We start from the raw sequence: 22977 nt of genomic DNA, 5'->3' as shown, positions 1-22977 counted from the left end.
CGCTTGGGAACCCTGCAGCCCAATGGTATCAATGTGGATTTCACAAGTTTCAAAATCTCCCCTCCCCCTACCGCATCCCAAAACCAGTCCAGCTCGTCCCTGCCTCCCTAACCTGTTCTTCCTCCCACCTGTCCCCTCCTCCCACCTCAAACCGCACCTCCATCTCCTACCGACCAACCTCATCCCGCCCCCTTGACCTGTCCGTCCTCCCTGGACTGACCTGTCCCCTTCCTAACTCCCTACCTACACTCACCTTTACTGGCTCCATCCCCGTCTCTTCGACCTGTTTGTTTCCTCTCCACCTATCCTCTCCTCTATCCCTCTTCTATCCGCCTCCCACTCTCTCCCTATTTATTTCAAAACCCCCTTCCCCTCCCCCTTTTCTGATGAAGGGTCTAGGCCCGAAACGTCAGCCTCTCTGCTCCTATGATGCTGCTTGGCCTGTTGTGTTCATCCAGCCCTGCACCTTGTTGTCTCGGATTCTCCAGCATCTGCAGTTCCTACTATCTCTGATGCAATGCCTGGCGCTTGCCTTTAAAATAAGAAAAAGTTTGGGTCTAGGTTGTTTTCTTAATATATTTTGTGGGTTTAGTCTGGCCCATAACAAGAGACAGTGCAGATCTAAGGATACCTGTTTCCTGACCACATCGTAAGTAAATCCTGAGCAGGTTAGTGGTATGAAACAAGCCCCTTGCTTCTTTCACACAGTAAGTTGGATGTTCTTAAGATTTACAAAGCTAACATATTGCTCACTCTGCAAGGTTCTGGTGTCCATAATGTTATATAATATTGTATATTGCAACATGCAATAATACAATATTGCATTGGAGAGGCTGCAACGAAAGGATTCTTAAGGATGATGTATAAGAATGTATATTTATCAGGAAAACTGCCCAGACTGGAGTTCTTTTCTCTGGAAAGGATGGGCAAACTGATAGAAGGCTTTATAATATATAAATGCTTGGAACGGTCTGGTCAAAGGTGAGAAAGCTGGGAAACTATGATGTAAGTCAAGAAATCAGGACCCGAGATGATTCTTTTCCAATTTTCTACTTAAGTTCTTGTCATTTCCAATCATTTGCACCTCCTTTAATAGTCCAGCTCACCTCACTTCAATGCCATTTCCAATTCTCATGACCTTTCCAGAGAAACTGGTTGGACCAAATCCCTGACATGTACATCAGAATGAGTATCTGATGTCTACAGCTAGCCGTCTGTCATCCATCTCCATTTTCACTGTAATGCCCCTGCCTGCACTATGGACATTATCCTCCCTGACTGTTCGACCACAGAAGTTGGCATAGGCAAACTACCAGCCTTACCATCATCATTGCCACTTCAGCACTTCAGCACACTTCTTCAGGAACACCTACAACTTGCAAGTTCTGCCAAGTTGCTTTTCAAGCAGGAATACCCATGCATCTATGCCAAATGCACCTTGTGGATTTTAGCTTGCTTTCATCACTCTCAGTCACTTTGGAATTAATTAGAGCCTCTGTATCTCGCATTGGTTTTTCTTACAAAGGGAAAGGTTGTCAGCTTGTCAAGGTGAAGGGCACTAAACAATCATAGGGGTGGACGTGTCACAGTACAGCACTGGGCTCTGTCAGTATCACGTCACCGCATGCACTATAGCTTATGTGGCAAAAACATTGCATGTGCTTCTAGCAAGCAGCCACGTCTGAAAGTCAAAGGGGAACAGCCTTCAAGAACGGGGTCGAGAACGACTACAGTCAGTCATAAAGCTTGTGTGGTTTCATTCCAGTGAATTGGCCACAGTCAGTCAAGCACTAAGTCCTACTAGAGTCCTGCGGAAAGTGGGCAACTCAACTTTGAGGAAGGGCATCATTGATCACAGAGGCAATAGTGACCAGTGAAAAGGGGACAATTTGAGATAGCAGGGTGGGATCTCATAGAACACAGACAAGGGCACAGATCTCCAGGACTATCACACTGGCCTCTACATGAGGAGAGTGTCAGGCCAACAGGGTATGGCAATTCAGAAAGTCACAGCCTGTTGGAGTAAATTGGGGGCATTGATAGTTACCTAAAAGTGGTGATGGGAGTGGGGAGGGTTGATGGAAACAGGAGGACGCCAAAAGCTTATGGAGTCACTGGGCCAGTGAAGATGCAGTTGGATTCATCATACAGCCACTGCTCCCTGTTTTGCCATCCATCTAACTTTAAATTGCACTCCATGGCGGCTCGGACATTGTCCAAGAATGCATGTTAAGAGTTATGTCCTTGAGCAATCATGACCGTGACGTTGTGCAAACCTTGTGCCTCAGTAACTGTAATTAGGTAAACTATGTTAAAAGTGTCACCAAACTTGGCATCTCACAAACACATTCCATAGCTATCACCAGAAGCCAACATGTCATCGTCACCACATTCACACACTGAACTGTAAGTATGCCAAGAGCATGATCTGTGATGAGGAAAGTGTGAAGCCAAAAATGATGGTTTCCCACCAGAATTCAAATTCCTCAATGGAACATGAACATTTTGGTCGAACAATGTATATTTAGGTTCAGTTGTACGCGTTAGGGTTCCCTTTAGAGGCATGACATTGATCTATTTGGGAAGCCTCCTTGACTCACAATGCTATGATATATCATGAGACTCCATTAGGTTGGATTTGAGGGCTCAGGAACTCCTTTAATGAAGCTGTGTTCTCTTGCTGACATTCCTCACAGATTATCTGCTTATACATTTCACATGTATATGGCCTGTGATGGTTCAATGCCTTCTTCCTCAGAGAAGAAGAGCTGAGGGCTTGTAGCATTGGCCCTTTCTGGCCTGAGTGCTGCCACAGCCTGAATATGACATCAGTAACTATTAGTTATCTAAGAAGGATAAAATATTGTCCAGTTTAAGAAGGACTTTGTGTTGGTAGTAGTGGGAGAGCAGTTCAGCACAGCACAGTGAAGCACATTGGGTTAGTTACTGAGATCTCCCCATTCCCAATGAGTGGCTGTGTTTGTCTCTGGCCAATTCGAAAATGTCTACTGTGTTGTGATGAGTCTGCCATGTGGCACAACCCCATCAGGCTTGTCTCCAGCACAGGACTATTTTTCCTGCATTGAAACAATGAGAGGGATTGAATCCGATGGATTTAATCCAGAGACCCAGCCAATGTTCTAGGGAGCTGGACTCAAATCCCGCCATGGCAGATGGTGGAATTTAAATTGAAAAAGTTTCTGGAATTAAGAGCATACCAATGACCATGCGTCCATTGTTGATTGTTGGAAAAAACCCATCTGGTTCACTAATGACCTTTAGGGAAGGAAATTGCCATCTTTACCTGGTTTGGTCTACATGTGACTCCAGACTCAGCAATGTGGTTGACTCGTAACTGCCGTCTGGGCAAGTAGGGATGGGGAATAAATTCTGGCCTAGCTAGTGACGCCCTCATCCCATGAATGAATAATTAAAAAAACAGCAGTTAGCGGTGATGCAGAAACGAGGTGTTGCCAGTGAGTGAGTGGGAAGCACAGAAGGCAGGAAAGGTTCATTGTTTGAAAGGATGTGGTGAGTGTGAGCCTTTGAATGCACATGATGCATGCAGTAGTGGGGGTTGCAGTGTTCCGGTGGGGTGTGTGCAGTAGCACAGTTAGACTGAGTGGTGGCGCTGTGAGTGAGAAGTAGCAGAGAGAAGATGGTAGAACTTACGCTTGTGGAACACAGATCATTAACCTTTCTCCTGTACTGCTGTGCATTTAATTTAGCCCGGAAAACCGAACTGACACAGGCCACGATGTGTATCCAGGTTGGCACACTTGGGTAGTGTGGTCTCCTTTGACAGCCCACAGAAAGAATGACTATCCTCCTCTCCACAACCTTGTCCACCAGTGTCTCTGGGTCCACGGTCAGCAAAGCGGGGAGCTAGCCTGCCTTTCTCGGCCATAATCCCAGCGATGATGTTCAAGCACCGCAGAGAGAGGGGCAGCTCCTTATTCGCGTTGTCTGAAGTGATACACAGCCAGGGTTTAAAAATGACAGTGTTGGCACGCACGCTGGAAGGTTTTGGCAGCGCCAAGCACCTCTGCCTCTCCGGCTGTGTGATTCCTCGAGAAAGATACCAAGGCGTCAGCATCGGCAGTTTTTGCTATCGCCAAGGAGTCTGGTTGCCTGTGAACGAGGTGAACAGCAGATGATTGTGTGTGGAAAGTTGCTCCATGACAGGAAGGACCAGGCGCCATGAACCTCCTTAACGTTTTGACTGAAATAGGGAAATTCCACCCCAAGAGACTGGGTGTCTAAAGCTAGAGGTCATAAATATAAAATAGTACTAAATCCAGAGCTGACCAGGGGTCAAGACTCATCTGCTCATGTCCAAACAAGTTTGTTAAAATAGCAGCAGATCGATGTTCTTTTATTCCTTGGCTTGGAGGGGATCTTGCAGATGATACTGCTCACATGTATCTGTTGCTGAATAACACACACTGCTGCCACTGTGATAAACACAGCAAATGCTGATGATGGAAGGGGTATCAGTCAAGTGGGTTGCTATAACCTGGATGGTATCAAGCATTTTGTGTATGCTTGGAATTGGACGAAGACAAGTGGAGTAAATACTATCAGACTGCGGACTTGTGCTTTGTTGATGGTGGACAGATTGAAGGTCAGAAGGTGATTTATCACTGCAGAATTCCCAGCCTCTGACCTACCCTTGTAAACACAGTATTTAAATAGCTGTCCAGTTTCTTTACAGGTCAAGACTGAAGCCAAAGATACTGGGGATTCAGTGATAATAATGGCATAAAATGTTAACGGAAATGGTTAGTTTCTGTCTTGTTAGAGATGATTATTACCTGGTACTTGTGTGGCATGAATGTCACTTGCTACTTGACAGCCAAAGATTGAGTGTTGCTCAGGTCTTTACATCTGCAGACATGGACTGCTGCAGCATCTGGGGAGTTGTCAAAGCTGCAGAACATTGTAAAATCATCAGCGAATATCCACAAACCTGACTTTCTGGAGGGATGCTCATTCCTAAAGCAAGCATAGGACACTACCCTGAGTGTGTGATGGGGTCAGGTTACATACTGCGTATTTAATTTTTTACCACTTCCTCAATTCTCACTCACCCATGATGAGACTAATATCAAGGTCAAAGTAATTTGATCAACTAACCTGGAATCTTCTGGTCAGTACAGTTCATGTTACACAAGATAGTGTATAGTTTTGGAGAAACTACAAAGAATACACTTCTTTACCTCTTTGAATCCATGGGCTGAGCTGTTACATCTATTGTGGTAACATTAGTTCTTTTATAATTTATAGATCTGGTTCTACACAAGCAGCATCTTCAAAGAGTCTGGCATCAGTGACGATCATATCCCATACATCACTCTGAGCACCGGTGCCATTGAGATCACTGCTGCAATTATTTCTGTAAGTAAAATTTATACTGTTCAATCTACAAAGCTTTGACCAAAAATTGTCAGGATTAGCTACTGTCTTTAAAAAGGCAATGTTTATCTGCCTGTCTTATTTTGTCAAGGGTAGTTTGAATTTGTGCCATGAGTGGAATGCAGTCAGCAGCAGATTTTAAAACTAGCTCTTCAATTAATTTGTCAGGTCCTTATAAACACAGTAGAGCAGAATGAGCTGCACCTCCTTTTAAAAGAAAGATCAGACTTTCCAAGGAGTGGCCATCTCAGGGATTCTGGCCATTTTTTAAAAAACTAACAAAGGGAGCACTGTATTTCTGAGAGGAGATCCCATTCAGTTTTCCCTCAGAATCACGGAGCTGTACTTCCATTCTGTTCCATCCAGAGGAAGGCAAACTGTAGAATCCCTACAGTGTGGAAAGAGACCATTCAGTCCAGCGGGTCTGCACTGATCCTCCAAAGCGCATCCCCAGACCCCCTTCTCATCAGCTGCCCTATTCTGATAGGGAGAAACAGAGATGGTTGTTGGAGGGTAAAGTGGGAGGGTCACAAGCAGAGCAAGAGTAGAGGGGCCAGGTCATAGAATCATAGAATCCCTACAATGTGGAAGTAGGCCACTCAGCCAATCGAATCCATACTGACCCTCCAAAGACCACCCTACCCAGACCCACCCCCCCGACCCTATCCCTGTAACCCTGCTTTTCCCATGGGGTAATTCATGGGAGGAATCAAACCTGGATCCCTGGTGCTGAGAGGCAGCAGTGCTAACCACTGAGCCACCATGCCACCCTTGGCAGGTCCGTGGAAGGAGGGGATGGAGATGGGCATGAAGAGGCTGTCAGGTGCAGAGCTGAGAAAGGTTGTCGGGTGGGGTGGGGGGTGCGGGTGTTTCATATCCTGGTGTTTGATTCAAGGGTCCCATATGGAGCAGCAGAAGGGACTCAGTGTCAGGACTGGAGCAGGAGAAGAACAGTGATGGATCCAATGGGGTCTCAGCTCCAAGGCTGTTACAGCCCTAGGATATCAGGTCAGGGTCTGGGGAAGGTACAGACTGGGAGGAGGGATGTGAGGTAACTAGGGGGTCTTTTCAATAACTACTGAAGGATTAGGGCAGATATTTAATAGTCGAACTGCTGCTGAATAGCTATTTATGTAATTTACTTGGAGCCCATCAAATCCTCCAAATTAAATGGACACTTCTGGAGGATTCTGGGTGTAAGGAATTACCAGTGAAATCTTCAATTTCCCAGGTTATTCTTTATTTAAATGGGGAAAAACTGCAGAAAACTGCAACACAAAGGGAAACACAGTAAGCTAGCACACAAGGCCAGTGGGTAAACAGGAAGGCTAATGGAGTGTTGACCCTTATTTCAAGCGGCTTTGAGAATAAGAGTAGGGAAGTATCACTGCAATTGAATAAGGTGCTGGTGAGACTGAATCTGGAATACTGTGAGCAATTTTGGTCCCCTGATTTAAGGAAAGATATTACAAGAGTAATTGATCAATTGGCACACTCTTGATGCCATATGTGCCGGTTAATAAAAGGTTTGTTGGATTTCATTGGAAATAGTTCAGAGAAGGTTCACAATGGTGATCCGTGGTATGGAGGGATTGCCTTAGAAGCAAAGGTTAAACAACTCGGGACTCTACTTACTGGAATTTAGAAAAATGAGAGGCGATCTCATTGAAACATGTAATATTCTTAAGGGGCTTGACAGGGTAAATGCTGAGAGGATGTTTTCCCTCATGAGAGAATGTAGGACCAAAAGGCCTAATCTCAGAATAAAGAGGTGCTAATTTAAGGAGGAATTTCTTCAAGCAGAGGGTTGAGAAGCTTTGGAATCCCTAGCCACAGAGAGCTGTAGGGGGAGAGTCCATGTGTTTATTTAGGGCTGAGATAGATAGATTCTTTGATCAGTCAGGAATCCAGGGTTACAGGGAAAGCGGATGTGAAGAATGTTGGATCAGTCATGATCCTACTGAGTACCAGAGCAGGCTTAAGTGGCCAAACGGTCTTACTGCTGTTTCTATTCATTGTGGTCTGATGGTAACTCTCTTATTGAGCTACAGTAACAAGTGACTGTCAGCAAATTCGATCTGAAGCTTCGTTGAGTTGCTGCTGCAGAGCAAACCTTGTTACATTTCCTTTTTCTTACACTTTGCAAGCGAGGTCTATTGTTCATTAACTTTCTGAATGGTGTTCAGTCAAACGCAGCTTTCATCAATCTGATCAAAATCTAGAAATCTCCAGAGTGTAACAGTCTCTGGCTGTGCTTTTGGAAGAATTGCTTTATTCTGGACCATGAGACTCCGAGTATAAACCCTTGTATAACAGTTACCAACTGCAGATGTTGACTGCACAGTAATTCATATAAGTAGAAAACTAAGAATGTGTGGGGAATAATTGATCTCATTCCATATCAGGCTCAAGGCCATTGTTGCAATGACCTATGCAAAGCAACATATTATTACTTGCCATTTCTTATGGTGGCCAGGTTGATTTTTTTTTTGTTCATGGCTATAATTAAGGACTGTAAGTGAAGTAGGACCTGGTTCTTGAACTTTAGGACATAGCCAGCCCAGAACAAAGCTAAATTTGTATTTTTCAGCTGTGGGTACAAGTCTCAGAACGTGGCAGAACTTGCAAGATGTACGTGGGCGTGGGATAGGAGGAAAGTATCCAGCAAGGGACAGTTCTGAAAAGGATATATTTCAAAAGGCTCAGCATGCTGTTCTACTTACTCTTGTGTCAGGTTGTCTGTACTGTGAATGTTTGTTGGGTTAGGACACATGCTGTTATTCTGCAGTAGGAAATACAAACAACATGATCAGTAGGACACAAACAGTATCGTGGTTAAGATTAATACTGACAACGACATACTGTATAATGTGTGACATGGAAAGCATTAACTTGTTATCTAGTCTAGTGATAAAATAACATGATGCAGATAATGATTTTCTTTTTATTTAGCATGCCTTGAACAAATAAATAATAGCTTGCACAAAACAGCAAAATATTTCTTGTTAAAAGCTAATATTTCTCCTTCAGACACTTGTTCGTTTAATGATTTTGAAAGTCCTCATTTCCATCAGAAAGGAATTTGCTTTTAACTTTAACAACAGAGTTCTCAGGATTGGGAGCCTCCATAAAGCTTGGTTCGGTCATACTCGAGCCCTTGCTAGTTTGTAAATTGGAGAGGCTCAAAGAATATATGTCTGTCAAATTATACAGTGGAGGGTAATAATGGAGAAAAGCTTTCCCTGGTGAAACATAATGGTTGAGCAGTCATACGGAACCTTTGACTAAAGCTGATTTCTGACCTGACAAATTCAGTTGTGCACATACATAACATGTTGTACAGGATCTGAGGAATTTAGTTGTGAATAAATAGTTGCAGAATTGTGGTCACATTGATTCTGCTCATGTGTCCAAGCTTTAAGTCACATTAATTTTCCCCAGTTGGAGGAATTAATGCGAGACTATTAATCCAGAAACCCAACTAATGTTCTGAGGACCTGGGTTTGAATACCACCACGGCAGATGGTGAAATTTGAATTCAATAATTAGGAAAAAAAGTCTGGAATTAAAAATCTACTGATCACCATGAAATCCTTGCCGATTGTCGGAAAACCCATCTGGTTCACTAATGTCCTTCAGGGAAGAAAATCTGCCACCCTCAGCTGGTCTGGCCTACATGTGACTCCAGACCCACAGCAATGAGGTTGACTCTCAATTGCCCTCTGAAATGGCCTAGCAAGCCACTCACTTGTACAAATCACTACAAAGTCTCAAAGAAATGAAACCAGACAGATCACCTGGCATTGACCTAGGCACCGGAAAAGACAACAGCAGAAACTGCCCTGTCAACCCTGCAATGTCCTCCTCACTAACATCTGGGAATTAGTGCCAAAATTGGGAGAGCTGTCTCACAGACTAGTTAAGCAACAGCCTGACATAGTCATACTCACAGACTCATACCTTACAGACAATGTCCCAGACATCACCATCCCTGGATATGTCCTGTTCCACCAGCAGAACAGACCCAGCAGAGGGGGTGGCACAGTGGTATACAGTTGGGAAGGAGTTGCTGTAGGAGTCCTCAACATTGACTCCGGACCCCATGAAGTCTCATGGCTTCAAGTTAAACATGGGCAAAGAAACCTCCTGCTGATCACCACATACTGTCCTCCCTCAGCTGATGAGTCAGTACTTCTCAATGTTGAACAACACTTAGAGGAAGCACTGAGGATGGCAAGGGCACAAATTGTACTCTGGTTGGGGGATCTCAATGTCCACCACCAAGAGTGGCTCGGCAGCAGTACTACTGATTGAGCTGGTCGGGTCCTAAAGGACATAGTTGCTAGACTGGGTCTGTGGCAGGTGGTGAGGGAACCAACAAGAGGGAAAAGCATACTTGACTCATCCTTACTAATCTGCAAGCTGCAATTGCATCTGTCCACGACAGTATCGGTAAGAGTGACCATCGCACAGACCTTGTGGAGACAAAGTGCCGCCTTCACATTGAGAATAATCTCCATCATGTTGTGTGGCACTGTCACTGTGCTAAATGGGACAGACTTCGCACAGATTTAGCAACTCAAGACTGGGCATCCATGAGGCACTGTGGGCCATCAACAGCAGCAGAATTATATTCCAGCACAATCTGTAACCTCATGGACCAGTATATCCCCTAGTCAACCATTACCATTAAGCCAGGGGCTCAACCCTAGTTCAATGGAGAGTGCAGGAGGGCATGCCAGGAGCAGCACCAGGCATACCTGAGGATGAGGTATCAACCTGGCGAAGCCATCAAACAGGACTCCTTGCATGCAAAGCAGCAAGTTATAGACAGAGCTAAGCAATCCCACAACCAACAGATCAGATCTAAACTCTGCAGTCCTGCCATATCCAGTCGTGAATGGTGGTGGACAATTAAACAACTCTGGAGGAGGTGGTTCCACAAATATCCCCATCCCCAATGATGGAAGAGCCCAGCAAATCAGTGCAAAAGATAAGGCTGAAGCATTCGCAGCAATCTTCAGCCAGAAGTGCAAATAGATGATCCAGCTTGGCCTCCTCCAGTGGTCCCCAACATTATAGATACCAGTCTTCAACCAATTCGATTCACTCCACGTGATATTAAGAAACAGTTGGAGACACCGGATACTGCAAAAGCAACGGGCCCTGACAATATTCTGGCTGAGGACTTGTGCTCCAGAACTTGCTGCCCCCCCTAGCCAAGCTGTTCCAGTACAGTTAAAACACTGTTATCTACCCGACAATGTGGAAAATTGCCCAAGTATATCCTGTACACAAAAAGCAGGACAAATCCAACCCGGCCAATTACCGCCCCATCAGTCGACTCTTGACCATCAGTAAAGTGATGGAAGTTGTCATCAACAGAGCTATCAAGCAGCACCTGCTCAGAAATAACCTGCTCAGTGATGCCCAGTTTGGGTTCCGCCAGGGACACTCAGCTCCTAACCTCATTTACAGCCTTCAAACATCAACAGAAGAGCTGAATTCCAGAGGTGAGGTGAGAGTGACAGCCCTTGATATCAATGCTGCATTCGACCGAGTGTGGCATCAAGGAGCCCTAGCAAAACTGGAATCAATGGGTATCAGGGGGCAAACTTTCCAATGGTTGGAGTCATAGCTGACACATAGGAAGATGGTTGTGGTTGTTTGAGATCAATCATCTCAGCTCTAGGACATCTCTGCAGGAGGTCCTCAGGGTAGTGTCCTAGGCCCAAGCATCTTGAGCTGCTTCATCAAGGACCTTCCCTCCATCATAAAGTCAGAAGTGGGGATGTTCGCTGATGATTGCACAATGTTCAGCACCATTCACGACTCCTCAGCTACTGAAGCAGTCCATGTTCAAATGCAACAAGATCTGGACAATATCCAGGCTTGGGCTGACAAGTGGCAAATAACATTCGCGCCACACAAATGCCAGGCTGTGACCATCACCAATAAGAGACAATCTAACCATTGCCCCTTGACGTTCAATGGTGTTACCATCACTGACGGTCCCACTATCAACATCCTGGGGGTCACTATTGACATGAAACTCAACTGGACTCACCACCTTAACACAGTGCCTACAAGAGCAGGCCAGAAGCTGGGAATACTGCAGCGAGTAACTCACCTCCTGATTCCCCAAAGCCTGTCCACCATCTACAAGGCACAAGCCAGGATTGTAATGGAATACTTCCCACTTGCCTGGATGAGTGCAGCCCCAACAACACTCAAGAAGCTTGACACCCACTTGATTGGCACTACATCCACAAGCATTCACTCCCTCCACCATCGACGCTCAGTAGCAGCAGTGTGTACTATCTACAAGATGCACTGCAGCAATTCACCAAAGATCCTCTGACAGCATCTTCCAAACCCACAACCACTTCCATCTAGAAGGACAAAGGCAGAAGACATATGGGAACACCACCACCTCCAAGTTCCCCTCCAAGCCACTCATCATCCTGAGTTGGAAATATATCGCCATTCCTTCAGCGTCACTGGGTCAAAATCCTGGAATTCCCTTTCTAATAGCATCATGGGTTAACCCACAGCAAGAGGACTGCAGCGGTTCAAGAAGGCAGTTCACCACCACCTTCTCAAGGGCAACAAGGGATGGACAAGAAATGCTGGCCATCCAGTGACGCCCACGTCCCACAAATGAATAGAAAAAAAATTAATGCTCATGTCACATTGAGCTCCACTCAAATTGATGATGCCCCGCAGTCTTTGGTGGAGGCAGTAGAGTATCTTAAGGGAGCAGCTGAATCCTTAATGGTTCCTGAGGGTCCTCAGTAATTATGCTGAGCAAGTTGGTGAGCTCTAGAGGTCAGGGCAGGCCTCTAGAGGTCTACAAAGGTAGCCAGGAAGGAACTGAAGAATGGACTTAGGAGAGCTAGAAGTGGGTATGATCAAACCTTGGCAGTTAGGATCAAGGAAAACCCGAAGGCATTCTATGCTAATGTGAGGGACAAGAGGATGGCCAGAGTGAGGGTAGGGCCAATCAGGGGTAGTGGAGGGAACTTGTGTGCGGAGTCAGAGGAGGTAGAAGAGGTCCTTAATGAATACTTTGCTACAGTATTCACCAGTGAGAACGACCTTGATGTTTGAAACAGGCTGATATAGTCGAACAGGTTGATGTTAGGAAGGAAGATGTGCTAGAAATTTTGAAAAACGTGAGGATAGATAAGTCCCCTGGGCCAGATGGGATATACCCAAGGTTACTACGGGAAGCGAGGGAAGAGATTACTGCCCTTTGGTGATGTTCTTTGCGTCCTCACTGTCCACTGGAGTAGTATCAGATGATTGGAGGGTGGCAAATGTCATTCCCTTGTTCAAGAAAGGGAATAGGGATAATCCTGGGAGTTACAGACCGTTCAGTCTTACTTCTGTGGTGGGAAAATGGGAAGGATTCTGAGAGATAGTATTTATGATTATTTGAAAAAGTACAGTTTGATTAGAAATAGTCAGCATGGCTTTGTGAGGGGCAGGCCATGCCTCACAGCCTTATTGAATTATTTGAGGATGTGAGAAAACACATTGATGAAGGTAGATTAGTGGATGTGGTGTATATGGATTTTAGCAAGGCATTTGATAAGGCTTCAGATGGTAGGCTCATTCAGAAAGTAAGGAGACATGGGATTCAGGGAGATTTGGCTGTCTGGATACAAAACTGGCTGCCCAATGGAAGACAGAGGGTGGTAGTAGATGGAAAGTATTCAGCCTGGAGCTCGGTGACCAGTGGTGTTCCGCAAGGATCTGTTCTGGGACCTCTGCTGTTTGTGATCTTTATAAATGACTTGGATGAGGAAGTGGAAGGGTGGGTTAGTGAGTTTGCCGATGACACGAAGGTTGGTGGAGTTGTGGACAGCGTGGAGGGCTGTTGTAGGTTGCAATGGGACATTGACAGAATGCAGAGCAGGGCAAAGAAGTAGCAGATGGAATTGAACCCAGAAAAGTGTGAAGTGATTCATTTTGGAAGGTCAAATTTGAATGCAGAATACAGGGTTAATGGCAGGATTCTCGGCAGTGTGGAGGAACAGAGGGATCTTGGGGTCCACTCCATAAATCCCTCAAAGTTGCTATCCAAGTTGATAGGGTTATAAAGAAGGCTTATGGTGGGTTGGCTTTCATTGGCAGGGGAATTGAGTTTAAGAGTCATGAGGTTACACTGCAGCTGTATAAAACCCTGGTTAGACCACACTTGGAATATTGTGTTCAATTCTGGCCGCCTCATTATGAGAAGGATGTGGAAGCTTTAGAGAGGGTGAAGAGGAGATTTACCAGGATGCTGCCTGGACTGGAGGGCAGGTCTTATGAGGAAAGTTTTAGGGAGCTAGGACTTTTTTCATTGGAGCGAAGAAGGATGAGAGGTGACTTAATAGAGGTGTACAAGATGATGAGAGGCATAGATAGAGTGGATAGTCAGAGACTTTTTCCCAGAGCGGAAATGACTATTAATGAGGGGGCATAATTTTAAAGTGATTGGAGGAAGGTATAGGGGAGATGTCAGAGGTAGGTTCTTTACAAAGAGAGTGGTGGGCGTGTGGAATGTGCTGCCGGCAGTGGTAGTGGAGTCAGATACTTTAGAGACTTTTAAGTGACTCTTGGATAGGCACATGGAGGATAGTAAACTGTAGGGTATGCAGAGTAGATTGATCTTAGTAGGATAATAGGTTGGCACAACATCGTGGGCTGAAGGGCCTGTACTGTGCTTTTATGTTCTGTGTTCTATGTTCAAATCTAGTTCACCACAGAGGCAGACTCGAGACAATTTGCGTACTCAACAAGTTAAGGGAGATGAACTACATTCAAGTTCATAGAAACCAGACCAAAGTCCATGGATTGAGGATACAGTCAAAACAAAGAGGGCACCCTGTTGAACATCCAGGATGCTGCAGAAAAGGACTGTACCTTTCCCAATTAAGAATATATTGCCTCGTCCTGAAATACACTGTAAAGAAAAAGGTAGTTGTTTCATTAGAGCAGCTGTGTACCATGATGAATATTCATGAGTTTGAGGGTTTCCTAGATGACATTACGGGGCAACAACGTGAGTTGGCAGTGACTGCTTTTCCCTGCAAAAGGCATTCAGAAGATTAAAATTCCTGCAAATAAAGTAATGCATCAATGACCCAGTCCAACAGCAGCAACAGCCTCCACAAAGAATATTGAAGAGATAATCTATCCTCCAGTGGAGAAATGATCCACGGATTGGAATCAAGTCAACAGCCTTCAGGCAGAAGGTCTGTCATCTTCCAAGTCCAAAAATGTGAACATTTTGGGAAAATTGTGAAAATTCACACCACTTGTACTTGTGAAATCTGAAACGTGGGGAGGGAGGGTGTAGAGGCAAATGTAATAGAATAATATACATCAATGTATGAATAAACAGTGGGGAATAACGAAATAGCTCTAAAAGAGTTAATATTCATGTTAGACAAATCTCCTCCCAATCTGATGATGCCACGTGGGTGGAGATGGTAAAGTTCTGCAGAAGCATCTGAAAGAGTTAATGTTGGTGACTGCATTAAGCTCCATCTAATTGTACAGGCTTGGGTGGGGATAAGGCAGAATATCAGAAGATCTCCAACTGTGACAACCTATGTCCATAATTTCTCATAGCCTTAGTAACAATCGCTGGGATGTTCTAAGGAGTGGCATTCACAGTCAGATTGTCTGGCTGCTCCTTTTTGTTCTGTTCGTACTGAGCTCTGCGTTAATAATTGGGAATTCCAATCCTGGCTCCTTCAGGAATGTGGAATGTGTTTTGAAATCAACACACATCCCCACAGTGCAGGATAGATCTAACCATAGCCCCTTTTGCAGCAGTGTGCCGCATTCTGAGACTTCACTATCCAAGGACACAGCCAGACACTTTGACAGCTGCAGTGAAAGGATAAATTTGTAAAGTAAGTGTGGGATTAGAGTGGCATTTGTTTAACGGTGCAAGGTGGATTGGTTGGAGATTTTAATATCCTTAAGGAAGAATAATTTCACAGAGTTTTTCTTGAGTAGCTTCTGTATCAAATACCCATCACCGCTGGTCAAAAGCAAACTGAGGGACAGAATATTTAAATCCTGAAAAGTAACTTCCCCTAATTCTGCTGGAAACATGCTGACATTTGATGCAGATATTTCTAAACTGTTCGAAGTGCAAATTCAAGAAAGCCTTTTACAGATTTTCCCTTTAAAATTGGTTTGAAAGTAACAATTTATCCACTCTAATCCTTTCATTTCGTCTCTGTATTCAAATCACAGCAAGAGCTCTCAGTTTGTTAAGCCCAGATCCTGGGCAAGTTTCTCCAACTCGTTATGGTTTCAGACGCCACACCCTGAAACTGTATAGCTCCCAGATGATGAGGAATGAGTTTGATTCCCTTTTTTATTCACCCAGCCCTTTAGTTGATTGCACCAAGGTTAGTTTAAAAAGGATCTGTTTCATCATACGCCAGACAGCATCAGAGGAGCAGGAAAGTTGACGTTTCAGGTCGGGACCCTTCCAGCATCGGCAGTTCTTACTATCTCTGTTTCATTGTTCATAGCTTTCTCCACACCCAAATGAACATGTTTCTTTTAAAGGGAGTAGATGTAACCAGGCTTATTGAGCTAAGAAAAGGAGTGAGTTTCTTATGATTTTATTAGTTGCTAAATCTGAGAAGAGTCAGGAATTTAACACACTCATTGGTTAGAAATAAAGAGGTGATCCAAAAAGATAACATTTTTAAAAGTTATATGGTTCAGATTCTGATGTGTACATGAGGATCAGATGGTTGAATGTTGTGCCCATTGCAGTGGAGGTTTGTTGGAAGCATTGACATTAATAATGAAACAGTCAATTTCTGACATTTTTGGGTTTATGGGCTGATTGACATTACTTTGTGCTGATTCATTTTTAGACTACACTCTGAGTGAAAAAGGATCTCCTTTTTGTTGCCCTGCTATACGGGGGTAACTAGGGGATAGTCCTTCAATTGGTGACCATCACAGTATGCTAATGCTTGAATACAGGTTGGTTACCACATGAGCTTTCAGCCCAATTAGTTCACTAGAAAAAGCACAAAACATGTCTGCACTTTGGGACATAATCTGCGGGGTGTGACTCACTATTGAGCAAGGGGCCGTTAGCCCCTTGTTGTCTTTGTAGTCACAAAAGGTCACAATCCAGTGTGTTAGATGTTGCTTGACAACTTTAGATGCTACATCTCACTTGTCCTACACATTTTATTTTATACCTGCAGTTCTTATATCTGTGGCATTCCTCTTATTTTAAAACAAATACATACTTTGGAATTAAGCATTAAAATTATCATCAGTACTTTGGGTTCCACACTCATGGTCATGACAAAATGCACTGTGGTTCACGATGTCTGATGTTGGAAAAGTAAAGCATCGATGCTTGGTGTAAGCACATTTTCAAATCTCAGCTCATTACTCACAATAATTCTGGATATGAATATATTTATGTATATATGTCCTATAGCCCCATCTTATGTCAGAATAGGTCATGGCACTGTCACCTGTTTGTGATGCATTTAGTGTGGATTATTTATACCTTTACACTATGTTTGTAAACAAATGAGAAAAGGTACCAACCAAGTACTTTCTGTTGATCAGTGCATCCCTTCAAATATCTTCTACAGAAAAAAATAATGTGAGAAAGTGAGAAGCTGCAAATAATCTTCACTGAACCAATTTTAACTAAATTTATGATCTGTCAGTACGCTCGAGACAGTGCCCGTCAATCTCTCTCTTGTACTTTAATAGAACCAAAAGGCCATTGGTTTTATGGCTTAGATCAGTGTGGGAGACATTTATTGGCTGTGTAATACAAACAAATAAACAGAAGTTACATAATTAACTCATTTCCTTCAGTTTACTAAGCCAGTTATTGTAATATTGCTGGTATGTGAAAGAAAAACTGACCGAGAGTAAGTATTTAGTGAGTTGGCTTGTCAGTTGGTCCCAAATTCTGTGTGTAATTAATAAAGATTTACCGAAAAGGAGATCAAAAATAGCGTTTGCTTTTTAATTGATGATGGCAGCAATGTTGTCAAACTGTGCCCCTTTAACTTTGGAATTTGGACATGTGCAGTTAAGATAGTGGAGAAGGTAAGGAATAGGGGATGAGAAGGGCTGTCAGCAGAAGGGCATGTTGTTCCAGGAAACAATTCTCCACCTGATCCTCAGAGAGAACGATGTGTACCTGATGCCACCGTTTCACTAAGGACAGCATCACTAAAATAGTGCAGCACTCTGGCTCAGTGGTTAGCACTGCTGCCTCACAGTGCCAGGGACCCAGGTTCAATTCCACCCTTGGGTGACTGTGTGTGGAGTTTTCATATTCTCCCTGTGTCTGCGTGGGTTTTCTCTGTGTGCTCTTGTTTCCTCCCATAGCCCAAAGATGTGCAGGTTAGGTGGACTGGCCATACTAAATTGCATATAGTGTCCAGGGATGTGCAAGCTAGGTGGATTAGTAATGGGAAATGCAGGGTTGCAGGGACAGGGGCTGGGGTGTGGGTGGGATGCTCTTCAGAGGGTTGGTGTGGACTTGTTGGGCCTGCTTCCACACTGTATGGTTTCTAAACCTGTACCCTGCTCCAGCTGCAACTGTAGCCTTAGAGCAGTGACCTCATTTTAGGTGAATGTGAACAGATCGTGCATTTTTTTTTTCAATGCTCGTTCCTGAGTAGAGCAGGAAATACTTGTTACATCTGCAGATTTGGCATCCATAATGTTGCGGCTCTGTATTCTGATAGAGCTCAATGCATTTCATTCTGTCTTGTTCAAAAGGAACAAACGGCAGACTCCTTAACTTTGCGAAGTGTGCCCATGGAGCATTAGACATTGACTGCATACTCACCACTTTGCAAGTGTGACATGTCAACTTACACAACCAATCATGTCAGTTGATGCCTAGTATCTGGGCAGCAGCCATGATGCCCTTCATTCTTCCATCCACAGTGCCATCTGCATTTGAGCTACCTTGAAAAGCCAAAGGATGGCCATTGGGAGCCAAGGCAACATGGCTCAGGACCCCTATGCACATGGACTGCATGCATTCAACAATCGTGCACTGCCAGCAAAGTTTCATAGAGCTGATCAACAGCATGTTGGCCCACAGTCTGATTGCTCTGCCACCCTACAGCACTAAGCAGAGCAGGGGCAAGATTGATGACAATGTTGCAAATGTTATCTTCATGACAACTGTATGGTGATCAGCTGAGGAACAGGGTGAGGAAGAGAGGAGGCAACCAACATAACCCCTTTCTGACTGGGCTGTCTTTTATTGTCTCATACAATGGTGATACCAGTAGCAGTACCCTAAGTGCCCACTGTTGAATAGTCCTATAGCCCCATCTTCATCGGTAGCCTCTCCCCTGCTCTTTCACCTCTTGTTCTTCTATTACTGCAATTGTGCCTGCAAGGGCGAAGGCACAAGTGTAATATTGTAGTGAAGGAAGGGAGTAAAATAAAGCAGTGTATGGCTACACCATCTGCAGTTTGCAAATCAGATATAGGATGAAGAGGAGGTTGGATGTTTGAAGTTTGATTAGGCACAAGGATATTGTCCCTTTCTATGGTTTCAACTTCACCGCAGCCACAGCCTCAGCCATTCCTGTTCCAGTGACAGCCAGCAACATTTCCTCTATTAGTGGATTTGCAAGGACCTGTCCTAAAATGGTTAGGCCCTCCTGCTTCCAACTCGAACCCTCCATGTCCTGCAAGAGAGAGTGAAGTGTTAAATGAATTATGGTGCTTCTGGCTGCAAGATGTGGTCATCATAAATAAATAGCTGGCAACATGTGCAAATTGCAAGATGTGTGTGAGACTTGGATCAGTGCTGTATGCATGAGGATGAAGTGAAGTATCGAATGACGAGGTGAGACCTAAGTGATAGATATTGATGATAAGTGAGTGATAGGAATGTGGTGCATTGATCAGTTTATCAGCTAATGATGTGGTTGGCAGAATAGGATGTTCAAAGATATATTCTGGCTCTAACTATTCATATGAGGTCATTGAACTTGTTAAAATACCATATTCTGGTCCTCATACGTTAACTACAATGATTAGCTTGTTCAACTGCCTTTCTCAAAAATTGTCCAGAAAGGTATCTGGTATCATGTGATTTCCCCTCCTCTCCATGCCTTGCACCAAGGGCTATAATGCTGTGCCCCAGGTCAAAAGCACTTTGAGAATAACTTCCAGCTCATTGCATTTCCCCTTTTAAGAGGTGGATGATAATTTTAAGTATAAAGCTGGCCAGTGTCAGCTGCTCAGGTGTGCAGCCACTCAACAATGTACCTTACGTTGGCTATATCTTGCCTTCATTTAAATTAACAGACAGCAGGATACTTGCATGCTGCCTGCATCAGAATAAATGGCCATGATGGTATTTTATACGTGTGAATATTGTTTAATTTCTTTCCTTATTCCTGTTTTACGATATCCAGCTTATAAACACTCGTACTTACAAACGCGATCCAATACAGGGGTAATTTTAAATATCTGACATATAAAATTTCTTGTACTTACGAACAGCTGATTTACATTGTCCTGCATTGTGTTGGGACTAACATACAAATTGACTTGTGAGTCGACTCAAGAATGGAAGCTGTTCGCACCCCTGGGACTGTCTGTATACAAATATAGGAATTAGAGACAGGACTCCGAGAGAAGATGATAAAATGATCCCAGATGGTGGTATTATGGAACAAAAATGAAATCTGGCTTGATGAGACATTTTTTTGCAAACTAACCCGGTGGCCAGACACTGAAGCATAGCTACATGGGGCTACAGGATTTCTTTAGCAACTGAATGAAAGTTCATTACACAAAACAGATAAATAAAAACCACGCTATCTAAATATAGAACACACTTGGAAAGATTTAAAATGTACAGCAATGTTATTTTCAACACCATTAATTTGCAGAAATTTAAGTCAGAGAAACTGCCTCTCTATATCAAATCTTTAAGTTCTATTTAACTGATGGTTAATCCAGTTTTTTTTTCCAATGAACTGTAGGGTCATCTTACATGAGTAATCACAAAATGAGAGCTTAGACTTTCTCAGCTTGTAATAACCTGCAAAGTACTACCCAAAGCAGAAGCCGAGAAGTCATGCACTAAATATCATGCACTGGAAGTCACACGGAAGTCGTGTACTAAATATCAGGGGAGGCGATGGCCTAGTGGTATTATCGCTGGACTGTTAATCCAGAGACCTAGATAACGTTCCGGGAACCCGGGTTCGAATCTCACCATGGCAGATGGTGGAATTTGAGTTCAATAAGTATCTGGAATTAAGAATCTAATGATGACCATTGTCGATTGTTAGGAAAAACCAATGTGGTTCACTAATGTCCCTTAGGGAGGGAAACTACCATCCTTACCTGGTCTGGCCTACGTGTGACTCCAGAGCCACAGCAATGTGGTTGACTCTCTTGACAATTAAGGATGGGCAATAAATGCTGCCCAGCCAGTGATGCCCTCATCCCACTAATGAATAAGGAAAAAAAATCAGATTTGACTCATAACTTTATTTCTGTCTGTATGGACACTGCCAGACCTGCTGGTTTTCTCCAGCACTTTCTGTTTTTATTTCAGACCTGGTCTGGACTGCATGTGACTCCGCAGCAATGTGGTTGACTCTTAAGTGCCCTCTGGGGATGGGCAATAAATGCTGCCTAGCCAGTGATGCCCTCATCCCGTGAATGAATAAAGGATCTGTTGAGGCAACTTATTTGCTGAAATACTCTGAAAACATGTTTCTATATTAGTCTCCGACCCCAGTCAGGGCTGCTATAAGCTGCTGGGGTATCTAAATGAAAATCAATGCTTTTTCTTTACTGAAATCAAGGTAATGATGATCATTGTTCACTCCCCTGTCGTAAATCAACACAATTTTTCATTAACATACCATGGTGTTTGGAGTGGGTGGGTGCCTAGGTTCCAATCACTCGCTTTCTGAACAATGTCTAAATTATACACCATTCATCGCAATTAAAATTGAGGCCTGTCCAACATTCAAACTCACTGGCAAACTTTTATCAAGGGGCTGGTATCCACAGAGCAGCAACCAAGATATTTCTCCTGCCCCAATCATTGACACTATTTCTTAGACTGTAGAGATTGAAAGTTGGCCTTGCCGGGCATTAGAGAGTTGGTCGGAGAAACTCTTGCTTTCTTGTTGGTTTTCTGTGCTGGCTTCAAAAATACCACAAATTACATTTATTTGAACTGCCTCAGGGTCGTTGAGATCTTTTGTCATAGCTATGACATTTTCTATATATCCCATAAATATATATATATATGTAATGCTATAGTGTCTTGGTGACGGTACTACAATCCCGGGTGTCCTGGAGAAGATGGTTTCTGACAGTGATTTTTCATACTGTCTCAGATAACTTTTAACTAGAGATTTTCTGCTGCAGGAATTCTCATTTCAGGCTCAGTGTCACTTGGCAGAGTCAATGCACATTAAATCAATTCCACACACCAATGTGGCTTCGCTGTTGGTAAAAGAAGAAAATATCAGAGCAAAAGAAATCCAAAATACAAAAAGAAAGATAATATACCAACCTCTTCGTTAAAACAGATGAAATACTAATGATATTTATGGGGTAGAGGAAATGTGGCACAGCACAGGTAAGGCTCAGTGTGGCCAGGCCCAGAGGGGTTTTGTCAGATTCAATATTATAATCTTTTTCTTCCATTTCCCTCTGAAATTGATAAATTGGAAGCCGGCAAGCAAAGGCACAGCTATTGCAAGCAGATATATGGTGATCAGCTGAGGAAGAGGAAGGGGAGGACCTACTAGATTATAGCTGAGTGAAAAGAGGTCATCACAAGAGTGAGGGAGCGAGAGATCGGGAATGGGTGGGAGAGTGGTTGGGAACATTAGTTGGGGGAAGAGAGGTCTCCAATCGGGAGAGGTAAGACTCCAGCCATCATTGAAAGTTTGAGCTATCTGCATTTGACCTGGCCCAGAAATACCCAGCAGTTTTTACTGCTGTCCTTACCAAGCCTTGCAAAATATGCAAGACAGCTGTTAAATTTAAATCATTTCCTATTCAAACTGACCAAACTGGATTTAAATATGTTAATGCAAGCATAGAAGCCAAATTCTGCTGGCCTGAATATTAACAATGGGCACCTAACTAACATAAGTCACTAGATGACAGCATCAGCATGGTAGGAAATGTTAGGGCTCTTGAGCCCACATGCTCCAAGCTGGCCACATCCTTATCTCTCTCCTTTTCCGTCATTTTCTTTCTCTTTTCTTTCATCTTCTGATATCATGGGGAAGCTGGAGTGGTGTTGGAGCGTCATTGGCAGCAAAGGTGGTAGGATCGAAGATTCCTGGTTTTGATAGGCACGGAACCTGGACTCAGGAACTCGGTGGTCTGTCGGCTGCAGTGAAGCTTGGTGCCCAGAACGGGGCTGCATTAGAGCCCAGCAGGCACTCGATAGGTCGTGGAGCCATCATCTAGGGGCGAGGCCCGGCGCGGACCGCAGGAGAGGCCCGGAGCGGTGTAGAGGAGAGGCCCGAAAAGGCC

General features: G+C 43.9%; 1 protein-coding gene across 1 annotated transcript in view; it reads left to right on the top strand.

Moving 5' to 3' along the window:
• slc2a9l2 (solute carrier family 2 member 9, like 2) overlaps positions 1 to 22977 on the top strand; it is a 399659-nt gene that overhangs the window by 267408 nt on the left and 109274 nt on the right. Inside the window, exons 8-9 of the mRNA XM_048606361.1 lie at positions 3853 to 4142; positions 5287 to 5397. Of these exons, the coding sequence (XP_048462318.1) occupies positions 3853 to 4142; positions 5287 to 5397 (401 nt within the window). The remainder of the gene's footprint in view (positions 1 to 3852; positions 4143 to 5286; positions 5398 to 22977) is intronic.

Source organism: Rhincodon typus, chromosome 1, assembly GCF_021869965.1.
Source record: "Rhincodon typus isolate 14 chromosome 1, sRhiTyp1.1, whole genome shotgun sequence".
NCBI classification, from domain to species: Eukaryota; Metazoa; Chordata; class Chondrichthyes; order Orectolobiformes; family Rhincodontidae; genus Rhincodon; species Rhincodon typus.
Note: the sequence above shows the minus strand (reverse complement) of the source record. Positions and strands in the feature narration are given on the sequence as shown.